Source organism: Pelecanus crispus, chromosome 10, assembly GCF_030463565.1.
Source record: "Pelecanus crispus isolate bPelCri1 chromosome 10, bPelCri1.pri, whole genome shotgun sequence".
In the NCBI taxonomy this organism is placed as follows: Eukaryota; Metazoa; Chordata; class Aves; order Pelecaniformes; family Pelecanidae; genus Pelecanus; species Pelecanus crispus.
In genome coordinates, this window is record NC_134652.1 from 22,007,714 (window position 1) to 22,029,456 (window position 21,743).

At 45.3% G+C, this 21,743-nt stretch overlaps 1 protein-coding gene across 1 annotated transcript in view; it reads left to right on the forward strand.

Annotated features, from left to right (window-relative positions):
• Positions 1 to 6,535, forward strand: part of ANTXRL (ANTXR like) — a 58,281-nt gene extending 51,746 nt beyond the window's left edge. Inside the window, exon 18 of the mRNA XM_009491058.1 lies at positions 6,305 to 6,535. Within this exon, the coding sequence (XP_009489333.1) occupies positions 6,305 to 6,535 (231 nt within the window). The remainder of the gene's footprint in view (positions 1 to 6,304) is intronic.
• The last annotated feature ends 15,208 nt before the right edge of the window (positions 6,536 to 21,743 follow it).

Sequence of the window (21,743 nt, forward strand, 5' to 3'; positions counted from 1 at the left end):
CTGTGTGAAGGAGCTACACGTGTCTCAGCTGCTTTTAAATATCAGTGCCCCTTCCTCGGTCAGGACACGTTGGAGGTAACACAACTTTAGACAGGACACATCTTAAAGCTCAGCCTAATTCCTTTTGCGATACAAAGCACATTGAGTGAGCCCAGTGGGTTACACCTCCTGGGAGCACCACCTTGCTTGTGCTGTGCTGTAAACGGAGTTTTCTGCTGCTGCTTGGATCATCCTGTGTATTTGCATTCATCATTTTGTAATTTTTGATTTGACTTTATCTGATGTACCTAAGGCCATTTATATGGTCCTCACTGTTACAACGTGAGTGATTCACAATCCACAATGCAGTGATTTCCTTCCCCTCCAATAACTCCACCATAGAAGGAGGGAGCAGAAGTGATACAAGTTTACCTATAAAGAGGCCAGATAATACACTGCATAAAGAAGGGGGTTAACTGATTCTCCTTTTTAGAAGCAGCATTAAAGAAAATAATATTAATGTTCTCATTGCTGGACACTGCCACTTTACTGGACCTTACTTTTAAAATCATCCTCTTTTCAGTCGAACCCATTTTCTCTTATCTCTTCATAGTTTTGGATTACCATCATTTTAGGCATCAGTGCTGAGCTGCCAAATAGATCCACAGAAAATCATTACTGACAGGAGAGGACTTACTAAGCTGGAAGATATTTAAAGAGTCAGATTCTCATGCAAGCAAATATTCTATGTTGATGATATTTAATGTTTTGATTTGAGACCTAATAATTTAAAATGGCTACATATAAAAATAAATTACATGTTTTAATAAATTCATTTTTAATGATTAATGCAATAACCACAGTATAATGGTGATGATTAAAATTTAATTGTTAAATAATATAATTAGAAAATAATTATAAATTACATATTTATTGACCTGAAAGCAAGATTAGCCGTGAAACTGCTGATACAGGAATCTCTGACATTTCCAATACTTTATTCTTCAACATGAAAACAATATCTGACTCCCAAATGTAAGAGTAGGAGTTAGTAAAAGTTACTTGAATATGCCTGAAAACCAGGCAGGCTTAGGTTTTATGTGACAAACTGTTTCAGCGGCTCACTAATTTCTAGCCTGTGTGCTGCAGGGTAATCAGTGCAATTCCCAGGAAATCCGTGAAGGTTTTAATGAGCCGTGACATGTTCAGCGCACAGTCAGCATGAAGCACTGCAGTGTGAGGAAGCTTTTGGCAAAGGCTGATGCGCATAGATCCTGGCTCCTGAGAAGCCAGCTGCTAATCCTGACACTTGCCCAGGGAACTCAAATAGTGGGCTCTCTGTATCGCCTTGGTTCAGCTCTTTCGCTGTAAAATTACTGTATCCATAATCTACCTCATTTGCTAAACAAGTTTCCCATAGTGTTGCTATTTTAGGATATGCGGTGTAGGTGTTTCTGCTAGAACAGTTTTGTTCTTTATTAGAGGACAGGGGTTACGCTGTCCTCTAATTTTTCCAAGATTCAGTTTTTGCAAAAGTTACTGATCTTAATGGTATCCATCCCTATGGTTTCTGGGTGTGTGGATCAAAACCTTCACTTAGCTAAAGTGATTCTGACTTCTTGTAGATGCTTGCTTTTGTGGTTTTGTAGGTAGCATAAAACCTGAATCATTCTTTTGAGTTTTAGAGCTCCACTTTTACACTGAACTATCGATAGATATTTAGGATGCTGGCAAACCATGTCCATAGCAAGCTGGCAGAGTCATCCTAGTGACATGTAAACAAAATTGGGGAGAAAGGTGACTACTCATTTGAGCACAAGGAAATTATGTTTGTTTCAGATTTCAGCATCCTCAGTGTAATACTTTTGACTAGGAGCTACTTTATTTTTTTAATTTGGTGGTCCCATGTTTTGGATTGCTATGCTCAAACTTTAAAAGAATGATTTTATTTTAATCCATTCTAAAATGTAAAGCCAAGTATCATATTCTTACACAGACCAAGAAATTTCAGTAAACTTTTAAGCGAAGCCAACTCTTCCTCAGTCAGGTACCTGCCTCTGCTAGTCAGAATTGCAGCACTGAGACTCCATAAGCAAAACCAAGAGTGAATGAAAACTCAAGCAAAATTTGTAACAGGAAGGATATCTTTTATTAGGTCAACTAATGCAGCTAAAAATAAGAAACAGACATACTTTTGTGTACACAAATACTCTGGTATGTACAGAGATGAACTGGATTTTTGTTAAATAAACACCGATGCATGTATTAAAATGGACAGAGAAAAGGCACAGCTACTGGCAGATGGGGCAGATTTTTTAAATTCTTTTTGCTGAAGTGCTCTTAGTACCATGGGTGAAGAGACTTGACCACGGCACTCTTTAAATTGCCTGGATCCTTTTAACAGTTGTTCCTTTCCATTGAAAACTTGCTGAGTAGTAGCTAAAGATTTTGGGGGAACAAGTGCTGGGGAATGATGTACTGAGCACTGTGATGAAAGTAGCCCAGAAACGAGATGCAGTGGCTTTCAAGAGGTTCCTCCCTTCCTTCCCCCCCTTAAACCACACACAAAAACACATCCTAGGTGGTCGAGGACGCGCATTGCCTAGAAGTACAAAGTGCCTGAATTGCACATGTGATTGTTACACTGGGATAAAAGCTGGAGTCGGGACAAGGGCAGATCCCGCTGCTTCAGTATTTGTACTTTTTGAAGAGCCAATTTGGCAAGCAGCATAACAAGAGCCTAACAAGTGGATGGACATATGGGGAGGCAAAATAATTGTGCATTAGGAAGACTGTGCAGATGTGAGATGAAGTAAGGGCGTAACTCCATATGGCGCATTGCTGACCTTCAGTTGGTGCCTGAATGACAGTACGCAGTGCCGGTCGCACCATCCGAGAGATGCTGTACTGGGAGCAGGGCTGAAACCAGACAGAACTGGATTTACACAGATCGTCTGCTTCCTAGAAAACAACAAAGCAGCTAGTGCCAGCTGTTGTGCCTGAGATCATCATGGTGTTACTGCATCTTGCAACTCTATCGCCTTCCCTAAAGAACTTTGTGTATACCATGCTTCTGGAAAAAAAAATACTGTTACCACTACTAAAGTGGCAGTGGCTCTTAATCCCTGTTAATCCCTGTGCAGGGAGAGCATAGGTGAGTGTGCAGGATACCCGATTTCTGTTTGTGTTCTCTATGGTTTAAAAGCCTTTATATGCCTTTGGAGAGGGAATTACTTAATCCTTTCAAACACAGAATATTAAAAATCCTGTGGTTAGCATGTTTATTTGAGAAACACCATGGATTTTTTTTTGTAAACTAACCCCAGAGGGATGTGCATGTTAGGTAGAATAGATGTGGCACTCTGTTACTAGGAAAGTGTGATGAGTGGAGGGCTTAATTCTTCAACCTAGAAATCCTTTGATGAACTACAGTTGATATGTCCAAACTATGACTTAGGATTTATTATCATTTGTTCCTCCCTTTCCCTTTCAGCTGTTAATCCTAACACTGGCTAAGAGTTTGGCCTCATTTTATCAATGGCTGCTTGAAGTGCTCAGGAGGATTTGCTCCAGTATTCACAAGTCTTTGATATATGAGATTGTAGGCTAACACCAATAATCTTTTGTTAGGAAGTGTCACAATACATACATCGATCATCCAAGCCTCTATCTGTCAGACTCTCCCAACCCAAACGTATTTTTCATGACACAATGCGGCGCATGGCCTTTAAATTACCCATCTGTCTGACAAATCAGTGAGTGTGGCAGAAACTGGCAGCAGTTTGACGTCGCCTATCACTTTAACTGAAGTGAAAGTAATGCGAAGAGATTTATGGGATCCCCTTTGATTATAGACTATGAATATATTTGGAATTGATGTTTGGGAGAGAGACACAACAGAGAGGCAGGAAAGGCTTGTAGGCAAAAGCACTAGTGTTGGGTTTGCAGCTTTGCATTTACTACGAGGGACATTATTCTTTCTTAATTTTTTCCCTCCACATATGTTGTGTCTCACTGAATACCTCTGACTTTTTTTATTTTTTTTTTTTCTGGGTGATTATTTAGCTGTTCTAAATTCATAACTTTATAAATATCAAGGCTGAATTTTCTTAAATGTATTTGCAGTACAGCTGTCAAACATATCTGTAGCATTCACTGCATAGCAGTAAATATTGCTGAATTTCCAAGCATGCTCTTAATACAACAGAGTACAGCAGAATACAAATGGCTGTTGTAAATTGACAAGGGTGGCTGCTCGCTGCAATGCTGGTGAGGACTTGAGTTCTCTGATGGAGTAGAGCAAAGCTCTGACTTGGGTTTTTTTATCCAGTGGTTTATCTTTGTTGCAGAAGTAACCAAGACCGTGGCGTTCGCCCTTTGATACCTTCATGCAGAGGCTCTGGCCCTAGAATAGTATTGCCTTGAACCTGGTTTATAACCAAAGCCTGCTGTGACAAGCCTGCTGTTTTAGAAAGAGGATTTTATTCTACTTATTGAGGCTGTTGTTTAAGTGTAGTGGTGAATTTGTGATGGTGAAATCTGGGACTGAGAACTACTGAGTATGTCTCACGTACAGGCAACACCGCGCCCATTCAAACAACTCTTGGCTGCAGCTGAGCTCTTGAAGCCCTGAGCCATCCAATCCAAGTAAGAGGCAGGGTGGTACCCTTTGGGCGTTAGTACGTGTTGAATAATTTTTCTGAGCTTTCTGGAGCCTACACAAGCTTCTCTTGATACTCTGCTTGATTTTCTTCAGAGAAGCCATAGACTTAAGTGATTCTCTTCTTTTTAGTGGAATAGTTTTCATGAACAAAGGTGCAGGCATTGGAAGTCACCTAAACAGTTGTGGTTCAGCTGTGATGGCTTTTGCCTGGATTCCAGGGGAAATTGTGATTTGTGGGGTTGCCACAGAAACTCAGCCCATTCCCTAAACACCTTCATAGTTTCCTTATGCCAGGCAGCGCTAAGCTAGCAGCGATCTCTCACTGCTGTGGGTTCTTGTATTCCCCTGTTAACACAGCCATTGGTAGCTGTGGGGATCACGATCTACAGCTGCTTAGCTCTGAGAAAAGTTTTTCTAAATCTGGAGTCCTCCTGAATTTTGCTTGAGGGATGTTGGCATAACCTTGAGCTGAAATTGATTTGTTGATTCCCAGGGTACAGCTAAACCTCTGGCCAGGCATTGTGGCTCTGTGGGTCTTTTAAAACAATGGAGGGAAGATAAGATGCCTTCTGGGGCAGATATTTTCTAAAGAAACCAAACAGGTTTTTTCCTTTTCCCCTAGCTAGTGTTTGCCTTGGAAAGAGAGAAACAGGTAACATAAAACTGTGCTAAACTGTAGAGGTCATTTGCATTAGAAAGACCGCTACATGGAACAAACCAGGCCTGCTGTGCAAAGGAAAAGGTGCTGGCAAATGGCGTTCATCACTGCTGGGATGGGTACTTTCCAGCCCACAGTTCCTTATTTGGAAACCACATCCCAGCTCCTGTAAATGGGTTGTTGGCAGTGTCACTCCTGCATTTTCAGGCAGTCTTCATCTCCAGCCTTTGTACATGATGATGAGAGGCCTTTTTGACTTCCAGGCGCAGGCTTCTGCCAAGCTTGTGGCAGCTGGGTTCTTGCATAAGCACCCCCTCCCACCTCCCTAGGTGAGGAGGTGGAGACACTGATGCCAAGTGTTGCATCTCCTCACACGAGGTTGTGTCTGCAGGATTTCATTTCTCTCACTGGAGAACCCTTTGTGCAAGTCCCACACCTTGTTGGTGTTTGAGGGAAGCCACATCTACATTTGGAACACAGAAGACAGATGTATTATCCTAGTGTAGTGTTCAAAGCATGGACACTAGCTAGGCTAGCATCATGGTGAAAAGGAAAGCTACAGATGCTGTCTTTACTAAGGTTGTTCCTCTGGTATAATCCTGTCTCTGCTGAGTGGCTTTTTTTCAAGCACAGCTTTGACAGTCAGGGATCTCACCAAAGCAGGCCTGACTTTGGTAGAGCTGTGGCTTTAGGCATGCTCTGCGTAGCTGTAGTAGCAGAGCAGAGGGCACGTGTGAGCAAAGTCACACTGCGTTCCCTTTTGGTTTAAACCAGTCCTAGGCTCTTGTCTGTAGGCAGGAGCTCTGAAACCCAAGGAAAGCGTTGCTTTCTAGTGCTGACCTTCAGTACAGCATGGTCTGAATGTCATGTCTAGGACCTAGTGAATGATACTGGATGAAGACCTCTAAGTGCAGCCTGGCCCCTCTGCTTATAGTTCCTTTGGCTAGCCGCTGATGAGTCAAAACACCTGCTTTCTGTGAATAATGATTTTTCTTTACCTCTAGGGACGATGCATAAACTTCACACGGGTGAAATCGGATGGAACCTCTGCCCCTTATAGCCCACCACCAAAGCTGCCACGGCGTGACGATGTTCCTCTCAACAATGCTCCAAGGAATCCTTCTCCTCCTGTGTCTCTGCAGCCCCCTTCCAGGCAGCCACCTCCTGGACCACCACCATCCCGAGCTCCTCCTGGACCTCCTCCTTCACGCCCACCCCCGCAGCCCATGGCTTAGAGTGCAGCAAAACCCTGATTGACAAAACATGTCTCTTTGCTGAACACGGCATATTTATTGAGTATTGGTTTACAGTTAAAGATATCAGAATTTGTTGCTGGTCAGCAAAAAAAGAAGAAAGAAAAAAAAAAAGAAAAATTGCCTAGTGTATGAATATATTTATACCACACGTGCTGAGTAAACATTCAGTGGATAGATTCAGAGCTATGGGGTATAGAAACAAACCAAACTGATCATCTAGATACAGTAGCAGCTTTTGTATGTATACATTTGAAGATCTATTTACATATGACATTTGTCTGATTTGTATGTCAGATCATTCATTAATAACTTTAGCTGGTACACGTGCATCAGTTGTTTTGATAGCCACCACCTACAAGTTGTTTAAACATAGTTCATTGAGGAATTTGCTTTCTTTTCCCCAACGGTACTGCATCCAGATGTTAATATGGAACAATAATTGCAAAGATAACTTTCTGCCTTTGGTTCTGCAGGTGGAATTTCCATGAAAGTTTATAAGAAGGCTATAACAATAATGAGGTAAGATGAGACTATGTGCCGATAATCTAGCAACAGTAATCTAGCATAGAAGAGAGGCATCTTTTTCTCCTAAGAAAATCAGTTTTGAGCCTGCAATCTCTGCAGATGTTTAGACTTGGTTGCATAGGATAGCCACTGAAGGCCAGATATTGGTTCCAGAAATCCAAATCTTGAACAAGACCTGGGTTCAGATTTGTCCAAAGTTCAGAGGAATTTTGAGAAAAACGTTTCGGCTAGGTGTTTAGTTTTCATTTACAGAAAACATGGTCCAAAATGGAGCAAATATACATACAATTTGAGCATGAATGCTGCTGTTGTCTCACAAAGGGAGCCCCATCTCTGCACAAAAATGAAATAAAATCGGTATCTTGACTCAGTGGGTGAATTGGATTATTGCACACCAGGTAACGAACTCCCTTTGTGAGACAACACTGTAATATGCAAACACCATGTGTTATTTATATTAGCAGCATTGAGGGACTGATTCCATTGCTATTTAATTAGATACATTTCCTTTTGATCTTAACTGCCAAGCAGAACCAGATCCTCTTGTGATTCAAACATGAATTCCTCTATGAGTAGCTCTTTCTTTAGATAGCCCAGATCCCACTAATGTGTAACCTTGCAGTCTACCTGTGGTTGAGAGGCATGGCATGATGTGTCAGTATGAGCTTTTATCCCTGTTTCGTACGATGTTTGGCTAGAGGATTTCCCAAACATTGTGACTGCTTGCCCATGACCTCAATTCTGTGTGTCATCAGAAAGTGATGTGAGCACCCACACAGAGGTGGGAATTTATGACGCGGGACTGTGGGACAGCCCATGAATAATATTCACTAAGCAATACCTGAGTGGGTTGTGCCCAGATCATTCCCTAGTGAATCAAAATAACACCTGAGCTTGCTTTTTCTCCACTACTGCCTATCCTATTGTATTGCAGAGGGTGGCTGAAAATCCCTATGCTGGTTTGCTTTGACACTGGCTGTGTTATTAGGATAGTTGTAGAAGTAATATTTATGTTGCATTATGACACAGCATATACCTATCTCTCCATCTGTGTGTAGGTGTGGGTGTGTAGCGTAGCACATCACAGTAGTTATTGGCACATAAGTCCAAGATAAAACACTAACTGTATCGTGCAGTTACTCCAGATTTAAGGCCTCTTCATGCAGTTCTTATAGGCATATAAAGTTGCACTGGTACAAAGAGAAATCAGGCTTACTATTTCTAGTGGAAGTCCCGCTTGCAGAACACCATACCAAGCTCTCATCGGTCTATGCTGATCACTGTGACATGCCGTGTGTATGCAGCTGAGGCTGTCAAAGATAAACTCAGAAGAACCACAGAGCCTCTTTCTCCTCTTGCACTGCTCTGCTCTCTTGAGTTATGCTCTTACCTCATGTATATTGGTGCAGGTAGTGGAATCACACTCATGGGTGCCAGCTGGCCTTGGAGCTCTTCCTAATTTAGGCCTGAGCCAGCAAAGCACTTCTGCATGCATTAAAATGTCCTGCAGGTCAAGAGGAACATCCTTATGCCCAAGTAGTTTGCTGACCTGTGACTTCATTGTGATCAGAAAGGAGAATTGGGATGCACTCAACCCTATCCTCATTCTTTTTAGTCACTTGAATAGGGTCTGCATAATTTGGTCCATAAGAATGGATTTCTGTTTGGAGGAGAGAGAAGTGTGTGTGTATGTGTGTGCGTGTGTCTGTGTTTGTGTGTGGGAACTGTGTAGGTTTTTGTTTGGTTTCTCTTCCTTTAAAAAAATTACTCGGAGAGTAGCACTCCTATGAATGGAAAGGCCTTTTGCAACCAGTGCGACACACAGTCATCACTTACTTATCTCCGTTCCTTTCAGTTGAAAGGTGAAACTAAAACATTTCCCATTTTCCACTGCAGTTCTGGTGAAGCTCTGCTTTTGACACCAGAGAAAGGAACCGGATGTGGGGGAAGGTGCTTTACAAGCAGAGATCACTGGCTGACATTATTTTGGTTGTATGGAAGCCCATGTGAAATAAACTTACTGGGTCTAAGACCAGTTGTAATGCATACATACAGTTGAACCTAACAGCTTCTCATGTTGACTGTCTAAGAATAATTAGCCAACAAATGCTAACCAGGAATTGAAATGGCAGAGGGTAGTGAAACTGATTCCCCTGCCAGGACAAAGCATGGCATTTGAGGTTTAGCTGCTTGTGGGAGTCGGGCAGACCAGTGCTCTGTAGATGCCAAGTTTCTTATCAGTAGGCGGTGATGAGATTGAAACAATGGTGGAGCTCATAAATGATGTAATAATAAAAGGGAAAACTTGCTTACAGAACTAGTATCTGCTAATAAAGTTGAATTGATGGGTCAGGAGTAAACTTTAGCTAATGAAGAAGCCTGGGAGCCAGATTTTGTATTGTCTTGCACCTGTACAGATCTTGAGAGGGGTCAGTAGAGTTGTTGCAGGTTTGCATTGATGTTAATGTTGGTAGAATTTGCCTCACTTCCAGTGAGAATGGAGGTGTTGGCCTAGGGAGGGCTTCTCACAATCACACATCCAATGTGCCTGTTGCTTGCAATTGAAGGGAATATTCTTCTTTGCTGGAATAGCCAGTCTTGCAGAGGTAACAGATAGTAACAATTTCTGCATAACTTGCAAGTGCAGCAAGGATAGGAGTGGTCTGGGCTTCCAGGTCATCAGATCCGTATATGATAAAGCAGGAAGCACTTATTCAAAAGTGCTTTTTGAATAATAAAAACTAGATTCAGCATAAATGGAGTTCCCAGCATTTTCACTATATAAAACTAAGCATTTAGTGTGTAACTCAAGTTTTGGCTGCAGCTTCTATGATGGGAGTGCTGTGGGTTTAGTTTGTCAGTAAAGTGGGAAGAAGAGGAAGTGAACCTGTACTGAATTGCCTTTGCAAAGGTGGGGCAGTGAATATGCTGCACTGGCTACAGAAGGGCCTTTTGGTTGTGTAGAAATGTACTCATTTGCAGTGATCTCAGGCACTACAACAATGCAGTAGCAGAAACTGCTGTTTTACCGTCTGTTGAGCTTGATCCTTACCCGGTGTAAATCAACACAGGCCAACTGAAATCAAGGCAGTAATACTGGTGTCTATCAGCTGAGAGCTGGCTCCAAATAAATGAAGGGACAAAGTCCCTCTAACTTGCTTGGTATTTCAATGTTTGTTTCGGTATGCTTGTATGTCAGTTGTGATTACAGTTGTTACACTGCTAAGAAATGTTCTCATGTGGGATGATCCCCCTGTATTTTCCAGCATATAGCATCATTTGAAACTTGCAAAAAGTGAAGTGTCTAATGCTTCCCCAAATCCAAGAGAAAAGTGTGGATTTGGGGGACCTTAGGACAGATGTGAAATGACACAAGGCGCAAAGCAGCGGGGAGGGCAACCCCATGTGTTTAAAGCTGATACAGAACCACATTGATCAAAGCATATTTATGGCCATCTTTCAACCTCAGTGCATGTATTGCCATCTGTGGGAGTAGCCTGCAGAGCAGACGGTCCTAAATGTAAAAAGGAAAAAAAAGAAAAGAATCTGCTCCTCATCTGAATGAGCAAGCATAACAATGAACGACATTATTTCATGAACTGTACCAGTTCAAATGCATGTGCACCTGGTGCTCCTAATGCTTTTTACTCCTGTTGGTCTTTAGACAACATGATCAGTAATATGCTTTCTCTCTTTAATCGTTTGCTGTTTTTATTGTTGTTGTTTTGTTTTGTTTTTTAAAAAAACACATTTCACTGAGAAAACAGCCCTACTTCTGTAAATATAGAGTTTAATTTGGAGGAGACAGCACACTTCTGGATGTTACTGCTGGACAGTTATTTATTAAAAGGGGCTTAAGGTGAATAAATACAGGTGGCTCAGGATACATGCATGCAAGTGTGATAATGCAGTGTAGCATTTTCAGTTCTCTGTAGTTTTGGGGGAAGGGGAATTTTTGGGTCATCCTAGTTTGTTTAGAAGTTTGTTACTGATCTGATACTTTTGAATAATGCAATAGAGATTCCTAACATATAACAGTGCTTGAACAGATGTGTAGATTATGATAGATTTTTCATTTGGGGGGGAGGGGGTAGTGAAGGAGAAATGTTTTCATTTTTAAGGGAAAAAATGTACTGTACTAAACTCTTTTTTTAGAAAAAGATGTGTGTTTTCAGAAACAGCGGGGATGTGGGCTGATAGACAGCCGGGGCATGGAGATGAGGGACAGAGGAAGCAGTTGGATTTTTGAGGGACAAGGAAGTTTTACATGGGGGTGTGGGTTTGTTACTGGTACATGTGGTACAAATTTCTGTAACTGACATGCTGCTTCCATGTTATAATCATATAACCTTTATGCATTTTATGCGCCTGCTCCATTTTTCTGAGAAAACCTTGCAAATGTAATGCCTGCATGCAAATGTGGGAGATGTAGCCAAAGTCTTATAATCCAACGTAATGTAGTCTTAATGGATTCAAAATCAACAATAAAAGTGCTTACTGGTTAAACACTACAGAGAATTTCACTGCAGGGTCATTTTAAGAGGGGATAAGCTTGTCTGTACCTGGTTTCTAATCAGCTCAGCCACCTAATGGTCAGGAGGAGAACGTGGGGTTGGGCTGTCAGAATTCCCATCCCCAAGATGCTACTGATTCATTATTTGACTAGAGACAAGGTATGTTCTGTGCCTCAGTTTCCTGTTTCTAGCCTGAGAATTTCAATCTTTGCCTAATTCAAAGGTAAGCCATCGTTTGTTGGAAACCCTTTTAGATCTCAGGTAGCAGGGTAGAAATGCTGGGTAAATTCCAGTGGAGTCAGTGCTCAAACATTGATTGACACATGGGGCAGGATCTGAACTTACTGTGGCTATCTCAAAGAGAAGTCATCTAACGCATACAAACAACAAAGTAAAAGCCATGCAAGATAAGATGCTAGAGCTCAAGACCTTCAGCAAAGAAATTCTGTGGCAAATCCTACACCTACGAAAACACTGGAGTCGTCAGGCTTCAAACACAACTACTGATTTTTAGGAGTCTTGCCTGAAGGACACAGGACTGGACCACAAGACCCCTTTTCCCTCCCTGTCTCTGAAGCTAGTTTTTTCTTCCCTTTCTGCTGCTGATGCTTCCTGTGTATCTGTTCAAACCCCATTGAGGATTAGGAAGGGAAGGCCAGGGGGATGGTGGAAACATAAGACAGGCAAGAAGGTCAACAGGCGTAGGCCACAAAAATCTGCAATCCCAGCAGGCTGCAATTATGGGCAATCAAGGCTGCTGCAAAGCTGCTGAGCTGTGCTTCGCACTCAGTCTGCCCAGCATGGCAGCCACAGCCCTGTGTGCAATGGGAAAGGAAGCGGGTCCTTGCACGCACTCAGCCCCGAGCCCATGTGAGCCTCATCTGCAAAAACGGTCAGCACTGCTTTTTGCGGGTGTGGTAGCCACGTGAAGTCATCGTGGCAAAGCAGGTGGGAGCTGCGTGGCCGCTGAGCCGGGCACCCCCCTCCCTTTAATGGTTGTGCTGCTAATGGGAGCCGAAAACCTTTGCCTGGAGCTGTACGCCTCCCTCGTGGAGTCAGGGGCTCTGACAAAGAGCCGGGCCTGCTCTCATTCCGCTCCCCAAGCTGGCAAGACAATGCTCACCCAGAATGGTTTTGTGGCCTTCGCTCTTTTTTGTTCCTCCATCTGTTTCTTACGTGAAAGGCAGGCTCGGGCTCTCGAAAGAGATCAGATAAACAAAAGCGGTCCTGGAGCCAAGGCTCTGGGCATTTTTGTTCTGCATTAACGAAAACCCGACACTGGCTGCAGCTGTGGCTGGTTAGGTTTATGCATGCCTGAGACAACAAAATTCAGATTTGACCTGAACTTCCCCAGAGACTGGGAATGTGCAGATCCAGGGTTTTGGTTATGGACTTGTCTATAAATAGTCTCTAATGCTGATTTAGCATCTTTCATAAAACATACTTCACAGTCTCAGGAGTGGCATTTACATGTGAACGTACACCAGCATACCCTATTTGGCTGCACGGAAGTCAGCAGCAAGAATTTTACTGGCTTCAGCGATCTGAGCCAGGAACTGCAAAAATGCCCTTTCCCCCTATCCTCCCATTCTGTAAGAAACCATAGGCAGAGCATGTTGCCTGTGCTGGAAGTTGTCTGATCTTTAATCTGTGAATGTGCTTTGCCCTTTGGGTTAGGAGTCATCTCAAGCTTCGCTGGTTTCTGCAGCAAAGTTTCCCCCCCCTCCCCACACATTGAGGACCCCCCTTTTCACTGCAAGGGAGGGTATGCTGGAAGATTCCTAGCCATGTATTACTTTGATTTCTGACTGCAGCTCAGGAGAACTGTGAGGAAAAGAGATGAGATGAGGTGAAAGAGTTCCCTGAAAGAAAGGGAACATCCTGCTGAAAGGTTTTTTCCTGTGACATAGACTGAGAAATGTTTCTTTTTAAGCTTTCAGAGATGCAGGATTGTTGTGCATGGATAAATACCACTTAAGGTCCTTAGATAACGCCATCTGTGTCTCTGCCACAGAATTCACTGAAGTGAGCTCTCCTCACGCCAGCCTATCACTGCCATGTAGCAGCTGAGTTGCCCTTCGTCCATGCTGGTGTCCTGCATCCTGCTGAACCTCTGGGCTGTGATTCTCAGGTGCAGACTGTTTCCTCGTGGTAGAAATAGGGGCCCTGCAGAAATGTTCTAGGTCCTGTCACCCAGAACACCTCACATTGGAGGTATACACTTTTCCCTCTGATGGCAGAAGGGATATGGATTTAGAGCATGAGTATTCCCAGAGGGCACAGGGGAACATAGCAGTCAAGACATATCCACATGTAATAAACGCACATGCATTTGACACAGGTTACTAAATAAAGCGACTCTTTCCTTATTGATCATGGCTCATGCACTGTTAAGGTAAAATACTAAGTGGCCTCAAATGTTTTCTAGGCTCCATTTTTTTAAGTATGTAGGAAGATGTTTTGAGCTGAAAACAGGAGTCCCAAGATTCCCCTTCATCATCAAAGGCATATTTGGCCAACCAAAACCAATGGGAAAATATGGCAAGCATATGTGGCAGCTCATCCTCTTCAAAAACGCAACTGTGGCTGCTTTGTGCCTCTCTTTCCTTGTGTATCAGAAATAGCTTAGCTGAAAGTGAACATGCCTAGATGTAGGGGTTAGTCCTTGTCAGCTTTAGGGTTTTTTTCCTATTCTTTTCTGGATTTCTGATCCACCTGTGTAAGGTGTGTGGGGATCTTGGGCATTAAAGGGATGCTGTTCGGCCTGGTGCCAGTTAGGAAATGCTGCAATGTCCTCAGCAGACAGGTGCCTTCAGAAGGTAGTTAATAACCCTTACAAGTTATCGTCATCATGATGGTAGACTTGGGTCTACCACGGGTTACCAGGAGCCACCTGCTCAAGGAATGCATGCAGCTTGTGTCTGAGACACCACAAGTGAGAGCCCATCCACCAGAACAGTCACAGAGACCTGGTGGGGTCTGTCTCTTCCCAAGCTAGCAGGTACGGCCAGGTACTACTGGTGCCTCACAGCACTTGTCTTTCTCTAGGGGAAAAAGAGGGCAGGGAGATATTGCAGCTCTCTCGAGGCTCTGGAGTTTCCCAGCTCTCTCTGTTTTTGCCAATACTAATGATTTCTGCATCACTGAAGTGACTCACAGGACAAAATAGGAAATAGCTCATTTCCCTTCCGGCCACACACAGGAGCAAAGGAGCAGGTCTGCCTCTAATCCAGGCCAGCCTGACCCTGCCCCGGGAAGAGAAGGCAGGATGCTTCCCAGGTGGCCTCAGGCAGCGACTCTTGCCAGGTCTCCTGGACAATGTATCTGGAGGGTGCGTTTTCTGCATCCCCCCATGAATCCTGTTCCTCTTTTCCTGAGCCATGCACAGGTGGGGTTAGCTGCTCGCCGGGGGCCTGAGTTGCAGCCTGCTGGTGCCAAGAGGGGCTCCAAGGAGTTGATAGAATCATAGAATCATTGAGGTTGGAAAAGACTTTAAGATCATCCAGTCCAACCATTAACCATGGAGCACCCCTGCGTTCACCAACTCTGTAGAGTCATTTTTGTGGGGTGGCTCAGCAGGCATTAAGCCATTCCTTCCCTCCTGCAATGCTGCTGCAGGCAAATCAGGCTACGGCTGTTTCTCTGCCCTCCATTTTGTGCCTCAGTTTCCCTTGCTGTAAGGACAGAGCCCAGCTCTGGCTGTTTGAACTGTACAGCTCAGCACTCCTGGCCAGGCAGTTTCTGCAGCTGTAGCTACAATGGCTCCTCTCAGACTCAGCAGCTGCCAGCTTTCCTCTTTGGATACCTTTGCAGCTCCCCTTGGGGCAGAGGGAAGAGGTGGGAGAGGTTCCCAGAGCTGGCCATGTGCATGACTCATGTCTGGCATTCCAGTATTTTTGGTAGTTCAGGAGCAGACCCAACTCAACAGCAGGAAATAAGAGTAAAAATAGCCTGCTGGCGTGTTTGCAGCCAAGCAAAGTGTGTGATGTTTCTCTGCCAGGATCTGGCCCCAGCAGCCCCTTCCCTAACCAGCTCTTGGAGAGCTGCATGCAGAGGACAAGCTGCGCAGAAGCACTTGCCCCTGAAAGTCTGCTGCTGCTCAGACAGCAGGCTGAGGGCAAATGTCAGCCCCCCCAGAGCCTGTTGGCTTGTTATTGTAGGGTTGTCTGTGAGCCCCAAGGTGCTCTCTCACTGCGGTCTCTCAGTACAACAAAGAAGGAGGTGACTGAAGCTGCTGTGGAGGCCATGCTCTGAGCAGAGCTCTTCCACGCCCCAGGGTGGAAAAGGGACCATAAGCAATTGCAGCTTCACTGTACCCCTGTCACCTTGGCTGGCTGTTGCTTCAAGAGGTGGGGACTGGAGTCCCAGCGAGGCCCATGGCTGCCCCAGCCTCCCCTGCCCCTCTGCTGAGGGGTGAGTCCCCCCCAGCGCTTCCTCCTGCCTCATCGGTGGGTCTGGCACCACAGCATTTCCCCCTCCTCCTCGTTGGAGGGATCCTGACCCTCCAGCCGCACACAGCCAGAAAACAGCGTGTGCTTGTCCTGTGAGGGCTGACAGAGCATTTCCCAGCACGGATGCTCTAAGACCCAGGTCAATGCCAGCCAGGAGATGCTCCTTGGCAGGGCTGTCACCTGCAGAAGGGAGGCCACCGCGCACAGGCACGGGCACATTATGGCACCAGCCCCAAAATGGCCATTTGGGCAGCGGCCCGCTGCCAGCACTCAGTGCTGTGGTAAGGGCAGTGCAGGGCTCTCCGGGACTGAGGAGATGGACAGCAGCCGTGGTGGTCGGGGAGCAGGCCTGGCCCGGCTGCCGCTGGAGGGCAGGACTCGACAGCCTATGTCCCGCAGCGGAGCAGCCCGCTTGGACTTCTCCAGAGTAGAGTGGGAAATTGGCATTGCTTTGAAACAAACAAAAAATCTGTTTCAGGCTGGTTTTGCTGTGGAAACCCTGCTTAAACCAGCAGTTCCAGCTCCAGCAACAGCATCTTCTACCGCCCACAAAGTGAACGTGCTGTCCAGGTGCTCTCTGTTTGTCTGTCCTGACAAGGAGCAACTCCCTGGCTGTAAAACCTGTGGCCCACGTCACTGCCATTCTCTCTCTGGTCCTCCTCACCTTCACCATCAACCAGCATCCATCTGAGCCACCACAAGCATGAAGTCCACACGCTCGGCTGGGGCTTGTGCAGTTACTAAGCAGGGAGCAGCTTGCTGCCGGAAATATGTGCTCACCCTGGTAGATCAGGTTGCTTTTGTCCATAGCGTTGCACACTTGTAATCTTAGAAGGGAGTTAATGCAGATGTGTATCTATGTGATCGACCTGCTTCATGTAGGCACATGCGCACACACACACCAGGAGAGAGAACTGCCTTTTGCTATAAATGGAAATTGGAAATGGGAATTGTAGAAGTCCCCTGGGATAAGAGTTTTCATTTGTTTTGCAGTTACCATGAACTTGTGATGCAATGCAGTACTTCTCCTGCTTATATAGGAAATATGCAAATGTCTGCTGAGATTCCCAGAAGCTCATAGGCCCAGAATTGGACATGCTGACCTAACAAAAGCAATCCTCCAGACATCACACAGCTTCTGCAGCAAGGTCATGCTTTCCCTAATGCCCAGAATTGAAGATGACTGTTTCTTTAGCCAACAGCATCTGTTGTTATGCATCTTGCAACAAACTAGATCTCTGCAATTAAAAATGGTCTGATGGCTAAAGGCTTCCAGTGAGGTTCAGTTCTTGGACTGGGAAGGGGTCAGCATTTCTGGGCCATTCAATAGCAGAACTGCAGCTAGGTAACTGTAGCCTGGCAATCCCACGGCTCAGTGCTCTCTTTCCACTGCAGGCTGACCGATGAAGGAAGCCTGGGGCAGGCCTTGAGACTGCCACCTTTCCTTCCTCCAGCACTCATAGACCTCTGCCACAACCGGTCCCTCCTCAGCTCCTTCCATGGTCAGTCTCTCTTCCCAGGCTCTTTCCTTCACCTTCCTCAGAGCCGCTCCTTCCTTGGCCATGCCCCTGCCTCTTGCAGCCTCCACATGGAGCCAAGCTGGTAATGTGGCAGCATGCATGAGCCCGTGCCATGGTTTCTACACTGCACTTCATACAGGCACACTCACTGATGAGCTGTGACCTGGTTGCTATGTCACTATCAAAGAGACACAGATCAACCCTGAAACATGTGCTGAGTAAAATCCTCCAGGCGAGCAAGCCTTGACTATCAGTCCTCTTCTGTTCTTGCACCTATCAGATCTATGAGCTGATGACAACGATTCCATGTCTGAAATGTTGAGCCCTCATTTATCACCTATGTGACAAAAATTGGCACTGAAAATAACCCACCATTTGGGACACAAGGGAGTCTGTTGAGGCATGAATGAATACTTCGTGCCATTCTGCAATTGAGACACTGTGGCACTGTGAGTCTGGCTCTTGGGAGAGCTTGTTTTGATTTCTTGCTCCCTCCATGACCCTGAACACATCCTCTCTGGTTTGACCCAGTGGACTCTAATTACCTCAGTATCACAGAGGGACTGGTCTTAGATCACCCACCCATATCTGGCAGAGGTCTTCAAGAAAAAAACTTGAACACTTGGAAGATTTTCAACTAACACAGCTAGACCACAGCCCTCAACTTAAGGAGAGGTGGCTGTTTTAGCAACACTATTGCTATTTTTAGTGCAAAAGTCTTCGCTAAGATTATTTGCCCTGTTTTCTGTTCTTGTTACTACAAAAGCAATTTGTGAAATATGTTGGTTTCTCTTAGAAAGCAACAGCTGTTTTGTAGGCACACAATAAAATACAAAACCAAACAATTCCCCCACGCGTATTCCCAGTAGCTGTGAATTCTTCAATAGGTCCTAGAAGCTGGCATTCCAGTGAGGGGGAGGATGTGTAAGTGTCCACATTGTTGTGAGATCTGGCTCAGCAACCTGTCTATACCTTGAATGACAAATTGTCACAAGCAGACCCATTTATCAAAGCCTTGTTCCTGCCCATGAACACAAGTGAGTGCTCCTGTAAAGTGTCCCCAATGGTCTGCTTAGGTGATGAAGATCATAGGTACTTTAGCAGAGACTGAATGCCATGTCCCAAGAGAGGAAAGCAATATTTCATGTCTCTTTGCCTCTGTTTTCTTTTGTCAAGAATTTGAGACACAAATGCTTTTGCTATGTCCACCAAGACATCTGAATGTACACAAATAGAGGTCTGGGTACCAACTGCAGTGTTACTGGTGCAAAAGGCATGGCCACACTGACTTCGGCAGTGTCACTGCAATTCTGCAGCAGTGGGAGGGGAACCAAAATCAACCAAAAGGCCACGGGTCTGGCTCAGCACTCACTGAAATCATTGGGAGATTTTCCACTGATTTTACAGGTGGCAGTGGAACACAGAGAAACACCTACACCCGATGGAGAAGTTCTCCCTAGTTATCAATCCTGTACCTATTCCTTTTGACAATAACGTCATGATAACATCTTGCCCTAACAGCCTGTGAGCTCTTTAAACCAGCGATTGCTCTGTGGCTGCCTACTTCTTCAAACTCAACAAGGCCATGGTCTGAAACGAAGTGCTTTAGGCCCTTGGTACTAGCACCCAGACATAGTACTACTATGCAGTGTTCCCAGACTGTGCCATTGAGCAATTACAAGCCATAGTTCCTAGCCTAGCCAAACTAGTAGCATCTCAAGGAGCCTGCTCCAGGATGCTGTTTTCAGTGTAGCCAGCTCTGGGCTGGAATATGGCCACTTCAAAGCTCAAGGCAAATCTAGCTGTAGAGAAGAACATGAAGAACACCACTAAATGCAATCAAAATAAGATATACAAGCAGACAAAAAGTCAGTGCCAAAGCTGGATGTTCCCTGAAGCACTAGTATTACCTCGAATTTTACCAGGAAATCAGAAAGTGACAACATGTTCTCTTGGTTTTTAACCTTAACCTCCTTAAGCACAGATCACTCCACAACGCTTGAACTCTGTGTGGACCTCGAGTCATCCAGATGCAGCTGCTACTTTGGGCGCAGTACTGCATGATCAGCATCAGGGTGAGCCTGCGACAGGGGCTGCTGGGTCAATTCCTGATGCAGAGTAGTCAGGACTGCAAGTCAGTAGGGGCTACAATGGGTGTCATCAGGTGGTGACCCCTTGTCCCAGCTGTGTTCAGCCTACCCCAGCCCTCAGCAGGACAGCAGGACTTCTGAAGAGTTATTATTGTCTCCTGTCCCTAACCAAAGTCTTCTCTCCCCTCTCTGAGCCAGGTAGTGTGTGATTTGTGGCTTTTGGCTGTATAATGATGTTGGTAGATACCTTGGCTGATCAGGAAGGCTGGACACCTACATTGTACACCATGCTAGCAGTGGAGCAAACCTGCTATTTTTCTACCCTCACCAAAAGTAATTTATGTCTCCATCACTGCTACTAAGTTTGTAAAAGCTGGAGAAAAGCATATCTTACCGAGAAAGGCTGTCCGACATGCCAGTCAATGCAAGCAGTAAAGGGTATGTTGCTGCCTTGCTACAAACAGCTGGACTTCAGACACATCCAGGGACTTTTCTCCCTTAGGCTGCTCTGTGTAAGTCTGTCTCCATCACATGGTCATTTCAAGCAGCAGGACTGTCTTTAATTGCGTACAGACACCTGTACTTATTTCATCACGGACTACACAAAAAACAGTCCCCATAGAGGGAGGTGGTGACATGCACAAAATATTTCACACGCAAGCATCCCAAGGCTTCCCGAATGCTGCCTACCCCCCCGCTGCTGGCATGTGAGCTGCTGACATCTGTCGTGTCCCCATCAGACCCAAGTGAGCTGCCTTTGCCCGTTTTGATTCAGAGGGTGCTTTCTTCGTTGGCCTTTGGGGTTAAACAAGAGCAGCAATTGCCTGCTTTGTGTGGGGAACGGTCGCTAGGGCAACTGGGAGGAATTCCTTGGCACCTCGGGCTAGCGCAAGAAAGGAATGAGCAGAAAAATGCTCAGCCAGCGTCAGCCAGGAGCAGAGCAGAGCTGGAGCGAGCCAAGAGGCCGGGCTCGGCTGTGTTGGTGTCAGTGCCTCACCCTGTCTCTCCCCCGGCAGCGGAGGAGCCCTGTGCAGCAAAGGAGCTTCGGCAAGGCGAGGCCCGCGCCCTTCGCTCCCCTGGGCAAACCTCCATGCCGTGCCGTGCCGTGCCGTGCAGCGCCGGCTGTCCCCGCTATCCCCAGGGCTCGTGCTCCTCAGCTAGGAAGGTGCCGAGGGGAATCAAGCCCTGAGTTTTTACTCTATTGCTGCTTCTGTGACTGAACACCCCCCCCCCCCCCAACATACCGACATGAATTTTCTCTTATGATACTTGGCACAAAGCTGCTTGAAGTAATAAAGGAAACTTGGAAAATTAAGCTGCGATAGCGATTTTCAAATGGAAATAATCCTATTTTAGGGTCATTTTCACCGTGAATGATGGTTCAAAGGCACAAGAGGAAAGGGCAGGGTGAGCACTGAGCTGCCAGGTATGCAAGTACAATTTTTTTAGGCTTTAGTGACTTGATTTTTGCATTATAGATGCTCCTCTTACTCAAAACTGCTGCCTTCCCCATCTGCTCGTTTTCCCCATCTCACACCTCTTTCATAAACAGACAATAACTTTTTGTTTGGATTGGCTTGCTGGTAAATTTACACAGCTCTCCCATATAATGATCTGATTTCAGGTGATGATGAGCTGATTAGTCGATGTAAGGGCATTTGCTCTTAAGAATTGTGAGGGTATTCAGCTGCTTGTATCCATTTAAATAGCGATAAGCAGGAAGAAAAGAATGAAAGAAGAAAAGGGTGTATCGGTGGAAGGTAGTGCCTAGTCTCTGGACTTGTTTGCACAGTGGCTTAGAATCTGCAGGATGAAACTAATGTAGTTTGCACAGTGAGAGAGTGCAAGCCTGTCTGCCAACACAGCAGCAGCTGCTGGGGCAAGAGACTGGTGTAAGTCACTGCAAGGTAGGGCAAAGTGTTGTTAATATGGGTGTAGAGCTAAAAGGCTTGTAAGAAAGGGGGTTATGTCCAGACATGGAAAGCATATGGCTGTGTGAGTTTGGTGATTTCTTTTATGCATAAAAGAAAATTCTGCAGTTTGCTGAACTGTCTCCTCATCAGAGCTACAGTTCTACATGGTATTAC